This window comes from Salarias fasciatus, chromosome 8 (assembly GCF_902148845.1).
Source record: "Salarias fasciatus chromosome 8, fSalaFa1.1, whole genome shotgun sequence".
In the NCBI taxonomy this organism is placed as follows: Eukaryota; Metazoa; Chordata; class Actinopteri; order Blenniiformes; family Blenniidae; genus Salarias; species Salarias fasciatus.
The window spans coordinates 9896666-9918333 of NC_043752.1; the positions used below are offsets into that span (position 1 = coordinate 9896666).

At 40.3% G+C, this 21668-nt stretch overlaps 3 protein-coding genes across 6 annotated transcripts in view; 1 reads left to right on the forward strand and 2 right to left on the reverse strand.

Moving 5' to 3' along the window:
• The window catches only part of rhbdf1b (rhomboid 5 homolog 1b (Drosophila)), a 34978-nt gene extending 24572 nt beyond the window's left edge, over positions 1-10406 (reverse strand). For all 4 annotated transcript variants that reach the window (XM_030098426.1, XM_030098425.1, XM_030098424.1 and 1 more), the window contains exon 1: positions 10173-10406. The gene's annotated coding sequence lies outside the window, so the exon portion shown is untranslated. The remainder of the gene's footprint in view (positions 1-10172) is intronic.
• Positions 10407-13918: 3512 nt separating this feature from the next.
• Positions 13919-16569, forward strand: hbae4 (hemoglobin alpha embryonic-4). Its single transcript, XM_030098930.1, has 3 exons — positions 13919-14291; positions 14716-14920; positions 15585-16569. Exons 1-3 carry the CDS (start codon positions 14200-14202, stop codon positions 15711-15713), a joined length of 426 nt encoding a protein of 141 aa, XP_029954790.1. The 5' UTR covers positions 13919-14199; the 3' UTR covers positions 15714-16569.
• A 2376-nt stretch (positions 16570-18945) lies between these two features.
• On the reverse strand, positions 18946-19665 carry LOC115393457 (hemoglobin subunit beta-like). The gene is made up of 3 exons (XM_030098454.1): positions 19537-19665; positions 19234-19456; positions 18946-19128 (listed from the first exon to the last, which is right to left on the reverse strand). Exons 1-3 carry the CDS (start codon positions 19626-19628, stop codon positions 19000-19002), a joined length of 444 nt encoding a protein of 147 aa, XP_029954314.1. The 5' UTR covers positions 19629-19665; the 3' UTR covers positions 18946-18999.
• Between the last annotated feature and the right edge of the window lie 2003 nt (positions 19666-21668).

The window sequence follows — 21668 nt, forward strand, 5'->3', positions numbered from 1 at the left end:
GGTGCACATGCATAGTAACAGTGTTTATTCCTTCACAAAGCAATTCATATTACTTGAGCTGTTCTTCTCCATCCCTTATAGTTGAGATAAATGAGCTTTTAAAATCTCTATATTGGAAAATGAGACGTAACAAACTAGCTGGGATTTGCCATTTTTAATGCTGTTTTAAAACCTCAAAAACTGGCATCAAACTCTGTAATATCACACATAAAAGTGGTGCCTAATAGTGTTATTTTAATTGTACACTTTAACATGTTTTATATCACACCTACAACATGCCAGTTTATAGCTTGCAGTGCTTTCCTCTGCATTTGGTCATGCCTGCTGCAGCACGATGGCTGTGAGAGCCGTGACTGATCCACATCAGACCCGTTATCGTATCATCATCCACGCCAGAGTTCATGCACCTGTCCCAAAAATGAGCTTCCTTTAATGTTCTCAGTACCAGCATATTTCAGAGATGTGTTACTTATTAAGCAGAGGATTATCTGGAATGTTTATCTTGAGAGCGTGAGAAATCTGGCACATTGTGGGATGCTTATGAAGACATAGTGATGCAGTGGCATGGCACGGTTTTTCCGTTGCAGCCTCTTCTGGAGAATAATAAAGATTAAACACAGACTTCAGACTGACCTCCAAAGGTTTGTATAACTGACTACTATCCAATATTGCAAGTTAATGTGAACGAGTTTATTATATATCTGTGAATCACTGACCTGAGGGATACATAAGAATAGAAAAAAAATATTAAAATAAATACTTATATTAAAACAAAAATGCATTTTAAGTCCTTAATGTAGCTTGCAGGTAGTTTGCATGCTTCAAACCATTTACTGTGAGAAACAATATTAAGACATATTAACAGCCTTTTTGACAGTGTTTCCTAAAGGCCAAGCAAAGCTGTTTTTTTTTCCATTCGATGTGCAATGAGCAGATTATTTGCTAATGAAAATAATCAGAAATCACAGTTCAAAGAAGTACAAGGATTATAATGTGGGTCAACCGAAGGCAAAGCTTCTTCCCCTGCAAAAATGTCCTTTTTGTCTTATTAAATAAGGGAACAGCATAAAAAAGCTGCTTAACTATACATGAAGATAAACAGAAGCACAGACAATCAGAGCGGAGCAGGTCAGAGGTCAGGCCCACACGCTCCGTCTGCCTCTCAGCATAATCATCTCCCTCCTCTACTCAGCCGTCTTAGGCGGGAGAGATTTAATTGGCGACGTGAAACCAGAGCATGAGCCGAAAGTTAAAATCCACAGCTGCACTTCCTGCTTTTGCATAATCTGAAAGTCTCTGATCTCTCCGTTTCTCGCAGTGAAAAATGTCTCCCTTGAAAGTTATTAGGAGATTAAAGGATTGGCGAAGGTTCCTGCTACTGATGGTTTCCTACACTTCGCCCTCCGGGGAAGCAGTTGGACGAGCACACACTGAAACTCGGTGCACGCAAGTTTACACTCATACATTTCCGCTCAGGAAGGCCGTGAAGGCAATAGGTGGTGTGATCTGTGAAGAGTGACTTATCACAGAGAGATTTATGTTCACAATTGCTTCACGTTGCCTATTCAAGCAGGAAATATTAAAATGAAGAAGCCAAACCTTTAGCTTTTAATCGCTGTGGCTGGAAAAGTCACATGAGGTCATTTTAATATGACGGAGCTGCAGCCTCATGTATAAGGTGAACATTCTCATTCTTATGCTTCTATTGTCAGCTTCAGAAAAAAAAAATAGGCGAACATACAAGAGAATCATGTCGATAAAAGCAAAGTCTAATCACTGAACTGTCACCATAAACAGCAATACAGACGACTCCAGCATGAAAGGCCAAAGAAAAGCCTTGATGGAAAAACTCTCTTGAGAAAAGCCAGCACTGCCATTCATCACGTCCAATGTTCCAACACTTCATGGCACTTTCGACTGCCAGAAATGCCACTGGAGGGAGAGTAATGGATTCTCAACTCCTTTGCCAGGTACAGGGCTTTAGAGGACCGTGCACAGAGTTGTGCTGAGAACTTATTTTAAATCGAGTACGTCTGGTCTCCGTGAGTCACTTGGATTGTGCATAATGTAAAGGGCTGGTGACAGTCGGCGGAAGAAACTGCAGCATAGAAGAGGGAAACTAAAACAAACACAGTTGGGAAAGTACCATAGAAGAAGAAACGGCGAGCAGCTCAGGGTAATCAATTTGTGGGAAACAGAAGGTGGGTTGACTTTCTGTTTCGTTATGGTTCACAGTAAGAATAACAAAAAAAAACACTCCACTTACTTTACTCCCATGAGAAATGCTAAAAATAAGATTTCACTCACTGTCGTCTGATCAGAGGATAACAGTTGTGCTTGTATCATTGCATAAGTCATCGTGGTTTGAGGGCTAAAAACACCAACCTGCCATCACATTATGACCAGTGAGGCATGAGGGGAAAAACATTTGTCATCCTTTTTTCATGGTGGTGTGTTTTACACTGGTGGTTACACACAATCAAACATGTCTCATTGAAGTTTATGTGGAAAAAGTAAGAAAAAAATTACATGAAAAAAATAAAGATTGAGTTTCATAAGAAACATAATGTGATGGTCAGATGACTGAGTCAGAGTATTGTCTAAATTGCAGCTTTTCAGGGATTTTCCTGGTCTGCAACGGTCAATACTTATTCAAATTCATCCAAAGAAGAAAAACAAAGGCTCAGTTGGTTTGTGTACCATGGAGGCCATAAACTTTCCACTTCCAGGATATTGCTGTACATAAGTTGCACATGTGTCCAATAAAGCATTCTACTTATAAGGCATTGGTGTCAGACACCACAGCAACCCTTCAGATCGAGTCCATGCTTCGATGGGCAGCATTTGCAGCACCATGGGGATGAAGGCAAGATGCAACAAATCAGCATCAATCAACACAATAAAGGTCTAACCAAACACTTTTCCTTTCAGAAAATCATCTATATCAATGATATTAATCAATATTCTCAGTGCATTATAATTTTCATCTCAGCATTAAAGCCAAAGCCCCATTAAATTCCTAAAGTCCTGAAGGGATTTAAAGGAATTGTAATTGTTGTTAGAGGTGCAAATACTGAAAGCTCTTGAGCCCTTGACTGTTTAATTACACAAAGTTTAATGGACATCCCAGAATAAGAATAAGGTCGGGTACATCTGGGAACGGTCTCATTAATCATGCAGGAGCACATTTACAGCGACTCACATGAAGAAGTCCATCATCAGTGTCATTGTGCTCAGTCAAACAGTATGAATCCAAAAGGATGAGAAAGCAAAGTGAACATCTTACTAGCAAATGAAAATCTTACAGCGCTAACAGACATTGTCAACTTGATTTTATGTTCTCTGTGATCAAAAGTGCAAAGAAAATGTGTGTAATGATGCAGAGGAAACACCACTCAAAGACATGATTATCCACATGTTGAGCATATCTAAGGCACCAACAACATCGTAGCACAGTGAGTCACAGCTGGGAATCAGGTCTCAGCACAAGCTTTGGAATGAAGTCAGAATCAGGAATTCACAGTTAACATAGTTAACATTGTTTATCCAAACCATCTGCCAAAAGCAGACCGCAATCTCTAATCAGATCATGTTGTACGAGTATTTCAGTTTCAGTGGGGAAACACTCCTCGCTGGAGAACACTGTGTTTTCAGTTTAATGTGTAATAATTCATGTTTCTTCTTGATTTCTGGTGATGCACGACAGGCCCAAAACAAAAACATTTTCATTGGTTCTGTGTAAACAAACACATTTCTTAGTAGCATGATATTGTATATAGTATATTATACGTATTATACGGTACATAAAACTTTTCGAGACAAAGCATTTCAGGCCCCGTTCAGACGACATTACAAGTGGAAATCATTGTTTTCACATTCTCGTTTCAGAAATGTTTCGCGTTTACATGACAACATTTTGAAAACGATGTAATTTTACACAGCAAATTCAGAAATGCTGAGAAGGATGTAGTTTTCATGTTTGGGCCACGAGCGGCCGCTATTGCTTGTTTTTGGAATGAACCACACACAATCAAGCAGAAAACCACAATAAAGTTCAACAATGGCGAATACACTGAGATTCGTATTGAAATTGAAAAAGAAATCATGTACTTTACCCGTTCTGATTTCTGAATTAAAAACACAAAGCACATAATCAAAGTTTATTTTAAAAAAAACCCAACATTTTCTCATCTTTATCCCACCTGCACACAAACATGTCAGTTACATTATGGCCACTTTATTACCTCGCAAAAGTGAACAGAAAAATAGAAATCAGGTTAAAAACTACAATATGGTATAAATAAAGAGCACAGCGTCCAAAAAGATGACATACAAGGTCTTAATGCTCAACAGATTTTGTGGTTGAGTTGTTGTATGAAATCAAATATACATTGCCTGAAGCAAGAGCCATCAGGACAACCTTCCTTCCACTGACAGCTCAGTGGATCCAGTTGTAATCGCTAAACGCAGATAATGATGACAGAATGAAAAGCGTCTCTCATTGGCTTTCCCACAACAGCTTTTTCTTGTCAAGGATTTAAACTGGCAATGTCTCCACCAGACAGCTTTCAACAATGCAAATCAAGCATTTTTTTTTTTTGGATAAGCGCCCGCATGAACCTCATGTAAACAATGACCATGACTGATCAGCAGACTTTCTGTGGTTTTTATTCAAAAATGCATAAAAGCTATGCTCAATGTGATGTCGTTAGCTTTACAGTTTGTTCGGCAGAGCTGTGCTTAGCAGGGTTTCTGGTGCTCGTAGTTTGTTGTTCTCACTAAGAAATATTGAATTTACACTAATGGTATCATCAAATCTGTAACTTTTTTTTAAAAAACCAATTAAACATGTTCTAAAACTGAGCTGCTAACTCTGTGCTAAATCTTTACCGACTGAAATAGCCTAACAGCATTATTGTAATGCAAGTCAGCAAACTTCACTTGGTTAAAGCTGTTGGAGAGCGGACGGATAACACAATAACAGACATGGAGAGGGAGGCAAGAGTGAAGGGTTGACAGGCAGGACAGGAGACAAAGCCAGCAGCTCAGCTGACCCCCATATGAAGCCGTTTTGTGTTCGCCGCATGGTGACAGGAAGGTCACCGCCACAATGAGCGTCTAGTCAAGTGCGGCCTCGCCGGGAGACATGAATAGACCTCCTCAGCGGCCCTCCATCCCTCCCTCCTTCCTGCTGTCCCTTCACGCAGCCAGAAGATCCACGCTGCCAGCGCCAATACAACCACTTCCTCTGTTGGCCGGCCTTGTATGAGAAGTTAATGGTAATTGCCCACAGATGCCACATTAGGGTAAGATAGCGGGCAGGGAGGGGGGGACAGAATAGAGGACTGGCTCTGAAAGGAAGATCTAGAGGGAAGAATGGAGGTCATAATTGTGGTTTCAAAGAAAAAGAGAGGAGTTATTCAAGATCTTCATGGAGAAATCTGACGGCCTTCACGAGAGCGTTGACTGGGGGGGGGGGGGGGGGGGGCATTGTCAAACAGGGGACACTGAAGGAGTGTTTGGACACCAGTGTGTGACACATAATGGGCCAGATTAAAATTCTTCTTTGACAGGGAGTTTTCTATTCAGCCAGCTTTCTTCCAAGAAGTTGAATATAACGATGATCTGTTCCCACTGAGGGTTTTTTTTTTTCATGCGAGAGCAAAGAAAAGCGTAATGGACACAATTGCTTCCATGTACAAAACTTGAGGTATTCCACAGTTTCTAAATCAACAATGTGCTCATCCGTCTTGAAGCTTCATGATATTACCACCTGTTACTGGCACGTTTTTTTTTTTTCCATTGAGAACTGCAGAACTAAATGTCACTCTGCTTATAAAGACCTGTGTGTCCTATTTTTCCTCTTCTAATATAAAAAATTGCTACAACACAATTTATACTTTGCTCTGATACAGTGCGTGCTGAGATTTCTGTACTGTGAAACTCGAACTGAAAATCTTGTTACTTCCCTGCTTTAGTGACAAAGATAAAATCAACAGGCTAGAATGATACACTCCGGTGATTTTTGATTTTGCTTCATTCAGAAAGCTGCGAGGTAAGCAACTTACAGCGAGTCTACGGATAATAAGAGGGTTTAACTGTGTGCGTGAGAGACCAGGTGTCAGTTAAATGCTGAATTGTTTCTGCAATCAAAAAACAGAATTTAGCTCTGAAGTTAACATAATTAGACCTGGCGATTAAAGATGGCGTCCCCGCTGTGCCTGCTCGTCATCTTCAGAGCACAGTAGATAAAAGTGATTAAATAAAGAAATCCAACCTCCTTATGTCCTCACTACTCTCATGATCCATTTGACTTACTCGGTGACATCAGTCTACTGAATCAGCAGAAAGTAAAGCATGGGACTTAACTGCACTCCGCGGCATTTACAGCTGCTGTACATCTCCTAAAACACAGTTAAGTGTGCGCTGATCCCCGACTAATCTTTATTAGTCATCTGAACAAAGCCAGCTAGAACATGGCTGGCAACATTAACAGATATTCACCGCGGAAACACTCTTACACACTCCAATACGTGTGACGGCAGATCACTTTGTTCACAGTTAAAGGCTTCAGGAAGTTTTTAGAATACAAAGGTAATGCAAAATGCTTAAAAAAAAAAAGAAAAAACCTCCAGAGAGGTTTGAAAATGTGGTTGTGACATTTGCCGTTTGGAAATCAAACATTACAAATGCACCAGGTTTTCATTAACGAAGCCCCGGATAAAAATATAAACCTATATCTACAGAAAGTGCAGATGTTTATGTTGCTTCAGCCCAGCTTATCATGAGATGAACATTTTATAGCAACTGTACATCTGCCCATCACCCATCACTTATGCCAGACACATATTAAAGTGATCCACTCTTCACCTTCCAGTGCCCCCACCGCCATGTTTTACTGTGCAGGCACTGATCCTGTGACTTAACCCCCCACAAGCCGCCTGATGTGCAGCGCTGTTTTCACATTCATGACAGCTATTTGCGTCTTTCTCACATCAAATTAATGGAATCATTAAAACTGCATGACGATAAAAAAACAAGTAATCCCAGGGGAGCTTGTTTTTTTTTTGGTTTTTTTTTCACTTTCAAATTCAACCTACGTTTATGATCCTGCCTCTTATTCTTCCAACTGTGCTTTATCGTTTCAGGCACTATCTAAGGCTGTGTAAGGATAAGGTCATTCTGGTTTTGATTCAGCCTCATGAGGAGTGGAAAATTGCCAAAAAAAAAAAAAAAAAAAGAGCAAACATGATGCGCACACACACACACACACACACACACACACACACACACACACACACACACACACACACACACACACACACACACACACACACACACACACACACACACACACACACACACACACACACACACACACACAGAAATATGAGTCAAACAGAGTTGGAGAGAGGATTAGAGAAATCCCTGTCCACATTGCTGGAGATCAGCTAAATCTTGATCATTTGGTTCTTGGGGGAAACTGGGGTGAAAATCAATTGGAAGAGTGACTTCTCTCAGTGCGAGCTCAGTCAGAGGAAATGTGCAAGAAAGACAGCACTCACACCTTCGTTTTTTATGTGTTGCAGCTAAAACTCCAGCTTACAAAATAATATCAGCATTTTATATGGTGTGAAAAGAGAAGAAATGGTGAGGAGGTTGCAAGCTATACAGTTTTCCCTCCGACTAAAAAACAGCAAAACCCCGTCGGAGCCTAGGCATGAATTGAAAAGCTCAATTCTCTCAGTGCATCCCTTTAATAGATCATTTTCCATGTCTGTCAAGTTCGTGCTGATTTTAAGACACGCAACCCCGTAGATCAGGCCCTTGGTGTTTTATTCATGTCCATGGCTGCTTAACTGCTATGCAGCAGGGTCGCATTGGGTAGACTGTGACAGACCACTGAAAACTCAACATGTTTGAAATGGCTCCAAAGGTGGAACTTTTCGAAAACGCCCCTGAGCAGGCCCCAACATCAAATCCAAATCATTTCCAGTATCTTTCATTTCATAAATGGGCATTGTTTTCAAAACATAGCTGTTTAAAAATGGGATCTAAATTGCTCAACAAGCATCAAGATGGAGAAACAGTCACCAAAAATATTTAAATTCTCTCAAAACAGACTCAAAAGTAACACAGCCGCTTTGGTTCTGCTGCCAAAAAGGGCTGCTTGGGTTACAGGTTGTATCATTTCCTACTTCTACAAGAAAAGAAAAATCATTCATCAAAATTCTTTGCAAAGGTCTTGACAGGCGCATCCTACATGAAAGGACTAGTTTTTGAGCAACAAGTAGTGGCACAAAGCGCGGGGTAAAGAGCTCTCTGCTTGTAGGCACAGGTGAAGAACCACTCGTGGGCAAACTGCCATAAAGAGGGCTTTGAGAAAATGCTGGAGGGCTGCCGTAAAAAATAAAACCAGTTTTCCACCCTGATGTGCCCAGCAGAGGACTCGGCGTCGACGTGAAGGCACACTCCACTTCTGAGAGCAGCGGCCCACAAATATACCTGCTATTGTCACCACCTCTCTTTTGTGTAACCTGTTGAAACATGCTCGACGTTTCAGGCCGGGTGTCTGAAGGCGAGAGACGGAGAGATAAAAACACACCTGCAACACTCCGCCGCATTCACACACAGCCGCCACGCACGCACACACACGTGAACTCACAGCGACTTGCTTAGTGTGCAACATGCATATATACCAAAATTTCACTTTATATCGGAAGAAAAAAAATATACTCATCATTTGCTCATTAAACCTTGTTAAATACACTGAAAAGATGCCAATTAAAAGAATGAACTGCAAATCGAGCTCGCAACCCTAACCTGTATGTTCCAAAACAATATTTCTACAAACTTTTACAAGACTGGATATAGATTTGTAATTTTTATGTTACATTTCATCAACTGGAGGCTAAGTACAACTGAACAAATTTAGCATCTAATAATAAATATGAGTTTTCAAAAAAATATATAGACAATAACTACAATCTGTTTTGGAATCAGGGACACTGAAAAGCATAAAATGCTCAATCATCAGAAATCAAAAGATCATACAGCGAAGAGTTCATTTGAGGATTTAAAAAAAAGGTGAAAATTATTCTTGATTTTATTAAAATGCAGATTTTTTTAGAAGTGGATTTACTGTGGTTGTTAAAGGGACCAAATAAAATCATAAATAAGTTTTAGTGTTAAATAACTCATAATCGTAACAGTTGCAAACTGTTACACAAACAAACAAAACACCAAAACAATAAATAGCAAAACAGACATGCTTTTTATTGCTCATGAATCCCAACAGCTGTTTGTAACATTCGGCGGTAAACAAAGCAGTTTCCCTGCACTCAAGTTATCTGAAGGAAATCTTGATAGAAGAGATGGAGAAGAGCTACAAAGAGACCGGTGAGAGCTGACACGTGAATCTAACACTCCATCAAATCCACCCATGCAGCGGCCTCGGGTTCAAACCCTGGACACTTATCCGGTGTGTGTGTGTGTGAGTGAGTGCAAGTGTGTGTGCTTGCTGTCTGGCCCAGAAAGTCCACTTCCTACCTTTTCTCCAAACAGGAAGCCAAAACAAATCCTTGATGGCCCGGCTCAGTGGTTTAATTGTCTCTGTGGGATTTCTGCTGCAGCCAGCAGCCCAAAGTCTCCCTTCATCTCCACAGCAGCTCTTTGAAATCCATTAATCACTCCTGTGAGGGCATCTTGTGTGTGTGTGTGTGTGTGTGTGTGTGTGTGTGTGTGTGTGTGTGTGTGTGTGTGTGTGTGACTGCAAAAGAAATCTTGCCAGTAGACTACAAGATAATTTCATTATTTCATTTTCTCAGTTACAACCCTTCTCTGATCTGCACTGATGAGGACCCCCCCTGGAGCAGTGGTGTCCAGTGAACGCACTGAATCCTGGGTAGGACAAGAGGAAGAGTCAATCTCTCCCACGGAGCCGTTTCCCCTCAGTAATCCCACTCCACCCCACACACGAGGCTGCAGGCGCATGCCACTTTCATTTAGGGAGGCTTAGAGGGTGCAGATGTGCATGACCTGACGCTGGGGAGACCCCACCCAGAGACCCCCGCGCGTGCTGCAGTGCCGGCTGCAGAGGACGCACGAGCGGCGGGATGCTGTTTCCCGGTGTTTCCCCCCTCCTTCCTCCTCCTCCTCCTCCTCCTCCTTACCTTCACACTGAGCCCGGAGTCCGGTCCCTCCTCTGCAGCCCCCCCGGTGCGACGCGGACCTCCGGTCACCACATAACTTATCCAGCCCTGCTCGAGCTCCGGACGTGAGAGAAGACGGCGCTCATTAAAGGCTAAATATGCGCACGAAATGAAACCTCCGCTCCGAGCCAGGCGCACGGGCTTCCTGCGCGCTTCCACGCGCCCTACCGGCGCGGAGTCTCGGCGTGACTGAGGTCTCGGCGGGTCTCTCAGCGGGTCCACCCACGCTGCTGCCGCCGCCGGATGACTGGAGGACGGCCAACGACCACACGGCGCCACCTGCCGGGCGAACCGAGCACCTGCAGGCAGCCGGCTCTACCTCCACGTGCAGGCAGTCCGAAGGCTCAAGGATGGAAAGTCTTGCTAAGATATCTGTATTTACTCAAAATTCAATCAGAAAAGTCTAAAAGTGTGTTCTGGACGTACTCATTGTCGAATCTATTGCTTTACTTTTATATGCAAATCTATTAAAGTGTGTCAGCATAAAAAAGGGAAAGTTTCTATTTCATGCGATGCTTTCTGTTTTTCTATTTAGGAAATAGTATCATCTGAAAAGTGTCTGTTTTTGTGTGCCGGTCCTACTACTTTAACAGATTTGCCTGTGCACATATGTGGAGTAGATCCTTTTTTAAATCCCTTTCCTGGAGCAGCGGAGTCCTGCTTTCCCTGCAGCCTTGAACCAAACAAATTGAATGCAGAATTGTTGCAGTGTAATGTAATCCAAAGGATAAAGTCTGAGAACTGGAGGCCCCTGGAGAGAGATTTTTACATTTGTTTTGGGCATGTGAAGCTAGACAAAAAGAGTAAGATGAATTATTAGATCACTAAACAGTGTGATTAGTAAGTGTGTCTTCTCACTGAGGAGGAGGAAGACGAGATACATTGGTGAAACAGTGAAATTGTATTTAAAATTAAATATACTTTAAGCTCCCTTGAGGCTTCTTTAGATGCTTTGGAGGACTTTTACATCCTGATAGAGAACTGTTGAACGGTTTTGTTTCTCAATGAAAACGCCCTGGTACAAATCAAAGTGTGGCCTGGGCCTGGGGCCCTGGGGTGGGTAGCCGCCCGTGTGGGCCGGTTCTCCTGGGTGGGTCATGGCCTGTGTGGGGGGTCGGCTCTTGGGCTCTTGGGCCTTGGGCTCTCGGCTCTGCCCGCCCCAGTTTTGTTTTCGGTGTTTATTGCTTCCGCTCATCATTCAAACACATGAATGCTAGACTAACTTACCACTCACACATACATATTCAAGACTTAACCAAGACTGTGAAAGAAATGACTTTCGTAATTTATTTAATTATATTTTTCAACTGATTTTGTTTTATTTTATCTCACTGCAAGAAAAGTTTTTTCTATCTTTCTATCTTTCTATACCCATGAACTCTCTCATGGTGATTATGACTTCCACACACTCAGGAGGTCAATACCTCGCTTGCACATTATTGTGTCAAGTCATCATTTGTTTTTGAGTGATTAAAAGTGCTGAATGACATCCATTGTGTATTTCTGATGTTTTTGTATTGCTTTTGGTGGTGAATGGTTCCTCTGCACTAGTTTAACTGGTGCTATGCACTTGGTTGTTGCTGCTGGTAAATTACCCATGCAGCAAAAGTGCATGCAACCAAGTGTGTGTGTGTGTGTGTGTGTGTGTGTGAGAGAGAGAGAGAGAGAGAGAGAGAGAGAGAGAGAGAGAGAGAGAGAGAGAGAGAGAGAGAGAGAGAGAGAGAGAGAGAGAGAGAGAGAGAGAGAGAGCTTGCTTTGTGCTCTGCCAGTATTTGCTACCAGGTTCCTTCCTGCTGCCTTTTCAATCACAAGTTGCCGGGTTACACTTTAAAGCCGTCCTGCTCCTGCCGGACACCAGTACAGGAAACAGAGCTGGCCAAAGCTGACTGATAAATGAGCCTACACGCTGACAGGACAGTCCCTGAGCTTTCAAACATGCAGTTCATGTTCCAGCATTTGGCTGAAGTTTGTTTTGTTCAGATGTACTGTTGCATGTTCACTGCAGTTTCACTTTTTTTTTAATAGTAACATTAACAAAGGCTTGTGCAGAAATCTACCCACAAAACTGCCTGAAGTCTGTCTCTAAATTCAATTAACTGCAACAGAATTCTCTTTTTTGTGGTTCTTCTTTGAGGATCATCGGTTCAGGCAGGAAACAGAAAAGATTTAATGTGGTTCAGTCTCACTGTTTGAGGAAAATGTGTTTATTTATTCAGCCGAGGGATCAGTGGTGGTGTCTTTAATGATTGCTTTTGGTTTCTCTTTGCAGAAGAAGGAAAATATATATGACATCCTCAATAAGACACACACAGAGTAAACAACACAGTGTTGTTTGTCAGCATGGACACAGCAGCTTAATTTTACCAATGGTAAAATTAATTAATTTTCATTGATTTTAATTAATGATCATGCTTCAATTATTGTCTTGATTAAAAAACATCAGGTCATGGCCTGACTGGGCTTGATTCTAAAATGCAAAATTATTATTATTATTATTATTATTATTGTTGTTTTTTTGGACACCATATTTTTCGGGGGAGGAAAAGACAGCGTTCAACTTCAAAAGTCCACGTACTTGTCATTAACATGCAGCAGAAAGTCACAATTATGAAATGATTAAATTTCTTATTCAAAGCAATTAATTAGTACAAATAACAAAACTGTAGCTATCAGGAGCTCATTGAATAATGCAAGGTGATAATAAACATTTATCAAATCTTATCCAGTTCAACTATTAGGTCTGTGTGACTCATAATGTAGTAAAAAAAAAAAAAGAAATGTATTTGGGATTAATCAGATTAGAGTTCATGTAATTCAGTACACATCAAGTCAGATCTTACTGCAAAATAGAACTGGGAATTCATCGCTTCAGGTTAAAAAAATAAACCAATCAATAATCAAAAGATAAGAAATTGATAGACTGTATATTACTAAAGTGACAATGATGATAGAAAAGCTCACTGAAGCCACATGTGGAGAAGGATAAAGCCAAATGGAGTCACACAAGGCGCTGCAGGCTGGTCTTAACATGGCTGCCACCAGATTCCCTTTCTCACCAACTCTCAGTTTTAAATGCCGACTCACTGCAGCGCAGCAAACATGGTTCTAGAAAGGTGAGAAAAGCTCATCCATTACTAAAACACAGCAAACTTAATCCATGCTAGATTATTAGCTACTTTTAAATCTCCAAAAGAAGTCTTCTTTTTTATTTTATTTTTCATATCATACTTTTTCACTCTATCTTTCATATCTGTCAGTGCTGCTGATTCAGGGCTGCACTGCAGCATGGTCATTACTGACACCATCCTCTGAGCTCCCACACACAGCTGCAGTTCAATAATAGACCCAAACTCTGTGTTCAACAACTTCTAGAGCTGCATTCGAGGGACTTCATTTGCAAAACAGTTAGCCTCAAGTAAGCTTGAAGTCAGAATGTTTCACTGCATTTATCTATCAAATATTTAATTCTTCTTCCTTGTTAAATAGAAGTCCCTTGTGAAGGAAATGTCGATTAATTTTAAAGATTTAATCATCACTCAGTATTTCATTGAGGTGTAATAACAAGCATGTTTAAATGCCTGTTCAAGCACTAGCTCATGGATGTCTGATTTCATTTTGACGTATGTATTTTCTCATGTATGTAGGCTGCCTTTAAATAGCCTGCCTCGTCGATGGTGTACTATAGTGGAAATACTCAGTATGACGCACATAGAGCACAAGATAGCGCAGTGGTGTACGGCCCCCACCCTGCCCTGCCTGCTGCCTGATAACACAGAGGAGGGGAATAACAAGTCCACAGAGCCCCAAAACCATTTCAACTCGTCTTCTTCAGACAGCACAGAGATTATTCCGTATCTTCATAATAATTAATGTTCGTGGTTTATGGAGCAATACAATGGTAGACTAGACGACATCTCTGTTGCCCATGTAGACACTTCAAAGTCTTTCTGGAGAAGCAGCAACAGTTTATCCCCTGGTGCTCGGTGCAATGCTGTCAAAGAAGGAGAGAGCGCTCATCAAAGAAATATGGGAGAAGTTGACTCCTGAAGCCGAACGCATTGGATCAGAGGCTCTTCTTAGGTAGGTACTTGACTGCATACCTGATCATTGATCAAATGTAAACTTACTGTGTATAACTGATGGATGATTTCCTGAAAAAGATCTGCAGCTGCCATGCCAGTGGTGGCTTTTTAGCATTGAACATGGATTAAACATGGATTTGGTCTTATATATAAGTAGTGATGGAGAAAGTGAAACAATGGAAGGCCTGCAAGAGGTAAACAGAGTGTTTCCAAGTTGCACCTGAAAGGGGAACTCCCTATCGATGAATGGATGACTGGATGCATGGATGGGTCTTCATACACAATATTTTATTAATGAATGATAGAGGTGAGATTTGGGGGATTGCAGACACCTCTTCCTTACTTTCCTTCACACATGTGGAGTGCTCAGACACCAAATCAATCCAAGATCAGTCAAATCTGCTGTTCTCTCTCCCTCGCAGGATGTTTGTCTCATATCCAGGCAGCAAGACTTACTTTTCCCACTTGGACATCAGTCCCGGATCCGCCCACCTGCTTTCCCACGGGAAGAAGATTGTCCTGGCCATTGCCGAGGGAGCCCAAGATATTAGCCAGCTGATGGTCACCCTGGCACCTCTGCAGACTCTACACGCCTACCAGCTCCGGATAGACCCATCCAACTTCAAGGTGGCTACGGAATGTTAGGAAGAACACACCTGCAGTTCACAGGTTTCCTCCCAAAGTTTTCCACGTAGAATTTTCCTTTCATACACCCTACATGTAGAAAGGATGTCTGTAGATTTACGCTGAAGAAATGTTGCAATTATATGCATAATCACAAACAGAACTATTCCAAATGTAACATAAAGTTGGAATTTATCCCGAGATCAGTGCATTTTCAATGAATCAGCCTAACATATAAATGCACAATATTGTCCGACAATGTACATTGTGGTCAATTTAGTTCCATTTTTAATTCATTGAGGGGAAAAGAAAGCTTTGAAACACATATAGCAGTATTACAGCCATGCACACTCTGTATAAATACTTAAAAACCCTGTAGAAATATAGCACCTACTGTTCTTTTTTTAGAAAAGTATATAAAAAAATGATTTTGCCATGAATCATTTCCCAGAGAGAAATTTATTCAGCAAGAGCTAATCTTACTCTTCTTCTTTCAGTGACTTCCTGCCTGTTTAAAACACTTTTTTTTCAGGTAGACAAATCTGTTTGCTTTCTGGAGGTAAAACAGTCACGTGTCTTGTTCTGCCAATTTGCTGATGAAAAACAATCACAATTTCAAACCAGTGTCACCCACCTAAGTTTTTTTTTTTTTTTTTAACCTCCACAGCTGTTTTCACACTGTATGCTGGTCACCCTGGCTGCCTATATGGGCGACGAATTCACTCCGATTGCACACGCGGCGATGGACAAGTACCTGTCAGCGTTCGCGGCTGTGCTCGCCGAGAAGTACAGATGAGACTGAACTGCATTGTTCCTGAGGCGTGTATGAGAGAATTCTCATGCTATGCCTTTATACTTTTTGTTTCTTTATATGGTATAATGTATTGTTTTGTTATAATATAAAAATAGCATTCACATTCACTGTTGATATCTATCTCCACGTCTGTTTCTTTATTGTAGACACAAAGAAGTCCTATTTACAGACTCGGCAAACATCATGTCGGTCATGCACACTTGTACATTTGATTGTTCTTGCATGGCTCAAGCAAACTGTGTGACAATTCATGTTAACCATTACAGAGGGAATGGAATCACAGGTGGAGAGAAGATATAAGAAGTTAATATTTCAAAGTCTAGGGTAGCTTTTAATAAATATTGGATTTGTAAGGTTTCAAACTTGAATCTATCTTGCTAGAAATACAACACAAACTGCACCGTGACTTATATTTACTGCATCAGGAGCACCGTCAGGTAAAAGGTGTGATATAACAGGAAGGGAATTCCCAATGATACAATTAAATGAATTTTGAAATATTGAGACAAAAACTCTTATGTTGCATCAATTTGTTTATTACACGGGGAAATCATCTTTACAATTTGACCCACTATACCAGGAATGACAAATACATTTTATTTCAGGGGCCTCATACAGCCCAATTTCATCGTAGGTGGGCCAGACTGACAAAATATTGCCACAATAGCCTTCAAAGTTAAAGGTTAATGTTTTTCTTTGTCGTGGCACAGTGTATACATGAAGAAATATTTATGTTATCCCGAAAATCAAACACGTACAACTGAAGATTTGTATGATCTTGACAGAAAAAAAAAGTCAGTTTTAATGATACCTTCTGGTGCAAAATATCGTGAAACAACAACAACCAAAAAAGCTCCTATATTTATTGCATTTTTCATATTTCCACAAATTCAACACGGGCAGCATTAATTTTGAGGCTTGTGCCAGTTTTCTCACTACGAGGTAGCACGTTTAATGGCAGAATCCCTGATATCTCAGCTCAGATAGTCTCAGCTCGGATATCAGTGTTAGGTTCTGTCTGCGACTCTTAAGAAATGTGTTTAAGAAAAATAAACAATAAAAAAAAAACAAATCTGTGTTTTGCATTAAATTTCTGAAGGTCCAGTTTTGGCCCTCAGGGCTTATGTTTGACACCCCTGCACTTGATGCACCTTGTTTGTGACGAGGTCTCACACACACACACACACACACACACACACAAACAGTAAGTACAGCTAAATAAGTACAGCTTTTTCAAAAATGTACCTCATGCGCTGATAAACTATTTTTGCTGTCATGTTCAGCTCCAGCTGGCTCCTTTCATCATGATCACGTCTCCTGTTTGAATACTTTTTGTAGATTTGTTTTTCTCCAGGTAAGACAAGTTCTTACAACAGTCCAAAGAAACTGCTCACTGGTGTGAGTTCTATTGCATGGGAAGAAGCCAAATAGAAAGTCAATGCATGCACAGTGAGAACATGCAAACTCCCCACAGAAATCCCACCCACCCTGCTTCACCTGAGTATTATCTTTTCTATCTCTTGGGTTCCCTACTGTTGCTGTATCCACAGGCAAAAAGCAGTTCAGGAATTCATCTTTGATGCCCTCTACGTACATCCAAGTCAGTAATGAAGCTTATCGTCACTGAGATCGGATGAAATTAAATTTGGCACACCTGCCACTGATCAGTGGCCCATCTAGACTCGTATGAAGATCAGTTTTCTCATTCAACTAAACCTGTAAAAAAATGTCTGATTCATAAGTACAGATTTAGATCTCTGTGCCAGCTAAAGCTGGTGACGTATTGGGAGCTATCCATGGTGCTGAAATCATTTCACTGCTTCCAAAGGTTTCCAGGGAAACAGCTCAGAATAAAATATTGTGTTTTGAAAAGGTTGAGAACTTATGGACAAATTTTGCCACACCAAGTACATTCAGAGTAAAATTGTATTGATTTAACAAATGTGTGCTTTGAGTTAGCATTCAGTCCTAAGGTAATCACTTCCAGTTCAGACTTAGGACTCTCTCTCAATTGGATGTGCATGTTCTCCATGTGCGGTGGCTTTCTCCAGGTAATCCTGCTTCATTCCACAATGTTTTTAAGGCCAAATGGTGACTCTGAATTGCCTGCTGCTGTGGATGTGACCTTCTATTTTTGTATTTTGGAGATATCGTGGGGCGGCAATGGCTCAGATAACGGAGCGGCTCACCTCTAAATTGTCCAGATGTCGAAATGTTCTTGAGCAAGACACTGAATCCCAACCTGCTGGACAGACTGAGTATCTGCATTAGTGTGTGAATGGGTGAATGTTACTAACATAGTAAAGTGTTTCCACCGCCATTAAAATCAATGGAAGAAGTGCCACATACATGAACTTCTCATATCATTAGCTGGTATTTTTCTTGAGCACCTCCATGACCCTAAGTTAGATAATGTAGTAAGAAAGATGAAGGAAGTCTGAAGGGCCTTTCCAGTCGTTTTGGAGAGAATTGAGTAGAAATGTATCAAATGAATATCAACTGCTGGGATGTCCCTTCCTATAAGAGTAACTCACACTGATAATGAAATAATAGCCTACTGAGGTTCACACACACAGGATCCTGATGAAACAGAGACGTTTAGAGGCAGTTAATACTGCCACCTGCAGGATTCAATAGACAATAACAGCAATCTTGGTTAAACTTGAGCTGAAAATGACGTTGAGTTCCAGTTTTCGAACTACTTCAAGTGGAGAAGTTGTTGTTCTTATCAGCTGTTGAGCTGCAGTCTCTGATAACTCCAGCTCAAGTTAATCTGGACGGGTTCAAAGCACATTGTGCATCATTTTTGGGCATGAACACTTCTTTTGGGGGGTTGATGGATTATTTGATTGACAAAGGCTTTGAAAATAAAATGAGGATTTCTTGATGGATATACAGCACAAATTCGTATCTTGGCACTTGATGTTAGTTTCTACCTAGGTCAGTGTGCTGAGACTGATTTCATCAAAACTTGATATTTCACATATTACAGTTTGGTCTTATGATAAAAAAAAAAAGAGAAAAGAAAAAAAAAAGAATGAAATCCCTTCCAGTGAACAAAAGTTAAACACAATACTTTTTTTTTTAACTGATGGCACATGAATGTGCTGTTGTTTGTACTTAGAAAATGTCTGCATGATTGTGTATTAATACAAGGAACAAATGTGATATTTGCGTCAGTGGACCTTTAATAAAGAAGTCAGCATGAGACGTTCTTCCTCTCAGGTCTAAAGACTTCAGATCTCCTTCTGGTGTCCATTTTGGTGGTTTAGTGGTACTGCCTTCCCAGAGCAGACACCACCACAGCCAGGAACTTCTGGAAAGCGGCCTGGATGTCTGCGGTGAAGTCGTTGCCCATCTTGGCAGCGATGACGATGGTCAGACAGTCGGACAGCAGCTGGACGAACAGAGACAGACAGTTATGTAATTGTTGATATTGTGCGGAGAAATCTGTGCTTTCAGATTTTGATTGGACGAAATTAACAGGAATTTGGCGCCATACCTTGAAGTTGTCGGGGTCCACGTGCAGCTTCTCGGAGTGCAGCACGCTCAGCTCGGAGTAAACCTCCTTGATGTTGTCCATGTTCTTCACGGCGCGGTCCAGACCGTGCAGGATCTTCACTCCGTGGGCAGCGATGGCTGGGTTTGTCTTGATGGCACTGGCGTTGTAGAGGTTTCCGAAACCACCGAAGTACCTCTGGGTCCAGGGGTAGACGACCAGGCACCTTGGAGGAAAGAGACATGCATGAATATAACGGAAGACGATGTGAGGATGCTCACACAGGTGAGTGAGAGTGATCAGTACCTGGACAGAGCCTTGGAACCGATATCTTCATAGTCCAAGTTGGCAAAGATGTCGCTGATGATGGCGCGCTCCTGGTCACTCCAGTCAACCATGTTGGCGTTTGTTGGTTTCTGTTCAGACTTGAAAGAAAAGCTGTGAAGTCGAGTCCGGACTCCAGCTGTATTTATGGACTGCTGAGTCCCCACGCCCCAAAAACAAAGGCTATTGTGATAGGCTGAAGATGCAGCTGTTGAGATAACCCTCAGACTTCTCCAGAGTGTTCTGGAATGTTCTGTTGTTTGTTTTATACTTTATAGGAGATTTAAACAAAGAGTTCTCAGGATTAGTGATGCTCAAACTATGTAAATCAGTTACATGAAGTTGGTTTATAGAGTTTGCTGGAAAAAAATAATATATCTGAGAATTACTATTAGAAAATGAAAAAAAAGGTACTTGTGATTATTGTGCACAAGTAAAAAGCAGAACAACTTATTCGTATGCGTTACTTTGCACTTTAAGCCCAACCCAGCAGTTATTCCTCCAGACCTCATGATAGTTACTGAATCTTAAAAGTCTAAACTCAAGACAGATATAATTTTTTTCCCCACAATTTCATAATTAGATTGTTGTAAAATAAATATATTAACATCATAAAATGAAAACAGAATCCATTTTTGCCTACACGGGCACTGTTATTTTATTCTAATAAATCATAGATTTATGTATCAGTGATTTATGGATTAATTACAAGGTTCTTAAAAAAAATATATTGTCAAATCAAAGTGAGCTTTATTGTCAATTACTACTGTCCACGCAAGACACAGTACAGTCAAAATATGTCTTTCATCCTCCAAAAGTATTTACTCAAAAGCAAAAGGATAGAAAATCTACATGAGATATGTAGCCAAATAGAATTATGTAAAGAAATAATCACTCAAGTACAATTAATCACCCAAAAATGTGCAATATATAACCAGTGATCACGTGAAATCTACAATATACACTACAATATTGATTGATTGATTGATTGATTGATTGATTGATTGATTGATTGATTTTATTTGTTTCATTCTTTTTTTAAAAGAAAGATACAGGTAGTCTTGCATGCTATTGTCCCATACTGTATTTGAAGATGCATAGAATTCACAGAGGTCAGATAATAAGTGAGACTACAGTGAAACACAGTCCAATTCAGTAGCAGCCATGTGTATTTTTTACAATATGGATCTATATATCTGGAACCGCCCCCCCCACCCCCCCCCCCCCCCCCAAAAAAAAAAAAAAAAAAAAAATAAATATATATATATATATATATATATATATATATATATATATATATATATATATATATATATATATATATATATATAGTGAATTGTGAAATGTTTGTAATGACTGAGTGAGTGAATTGTTTTCATAGTTGCCAAGAACTGATGAGCATTTCCTACTGTAAGTGTTATCTACAAAGCCACATTGTTGTTATCTGCAGCAGCCTGTTTCTAATTTTCAGTGAACAATGGGCGACCACAGCACAGTCATGCCATAAGATGTTAATTCTCGTGAAACATATGACTCAATATGAAAATTTATACCGTTATGAATTTTCAGAATAAGGTGATGCACTTGATATTTTATCTTGAAACATAGAAACCTTTTCAGTAGGATTAAAACAAAATAATATAATGAAATTTTATTAAATTATTTTTTTAAAAAATTGATAATTTGTTGCCGATTTCAATTCTAGTGTCTATTTACAAGAAACACACTTGAATAATTAAATATGACACATAAATAAATTCCATCCCTTTCTTTTAGTTAGTTCATTCTTGAACCTTTAATTGTTTCCTATCGCTGTTTGCACCATTTTGAATATTTCCAAATGCTTGAAAATCTTCATGTGAGGGCGATTTGAATGAAGAAGCTTGAAACTTAATTGATAATCATCAAAAACTCAAAAGTAACAAAAGCACTTATCCTGTGCAGATAACATTTAACCACAGCTGTTTCATAGATAAAGTTAGGCTGAAGATCATAATGGCCTTTGGGCCAATTTGACAACATCCCAGCATTTCAAATTTAGGCAGACAATCCTAGAAAAGGTGCAATTTCATTATATTTTTCATCCTTGAAGCAGTTGATTTTTATAATTGCTT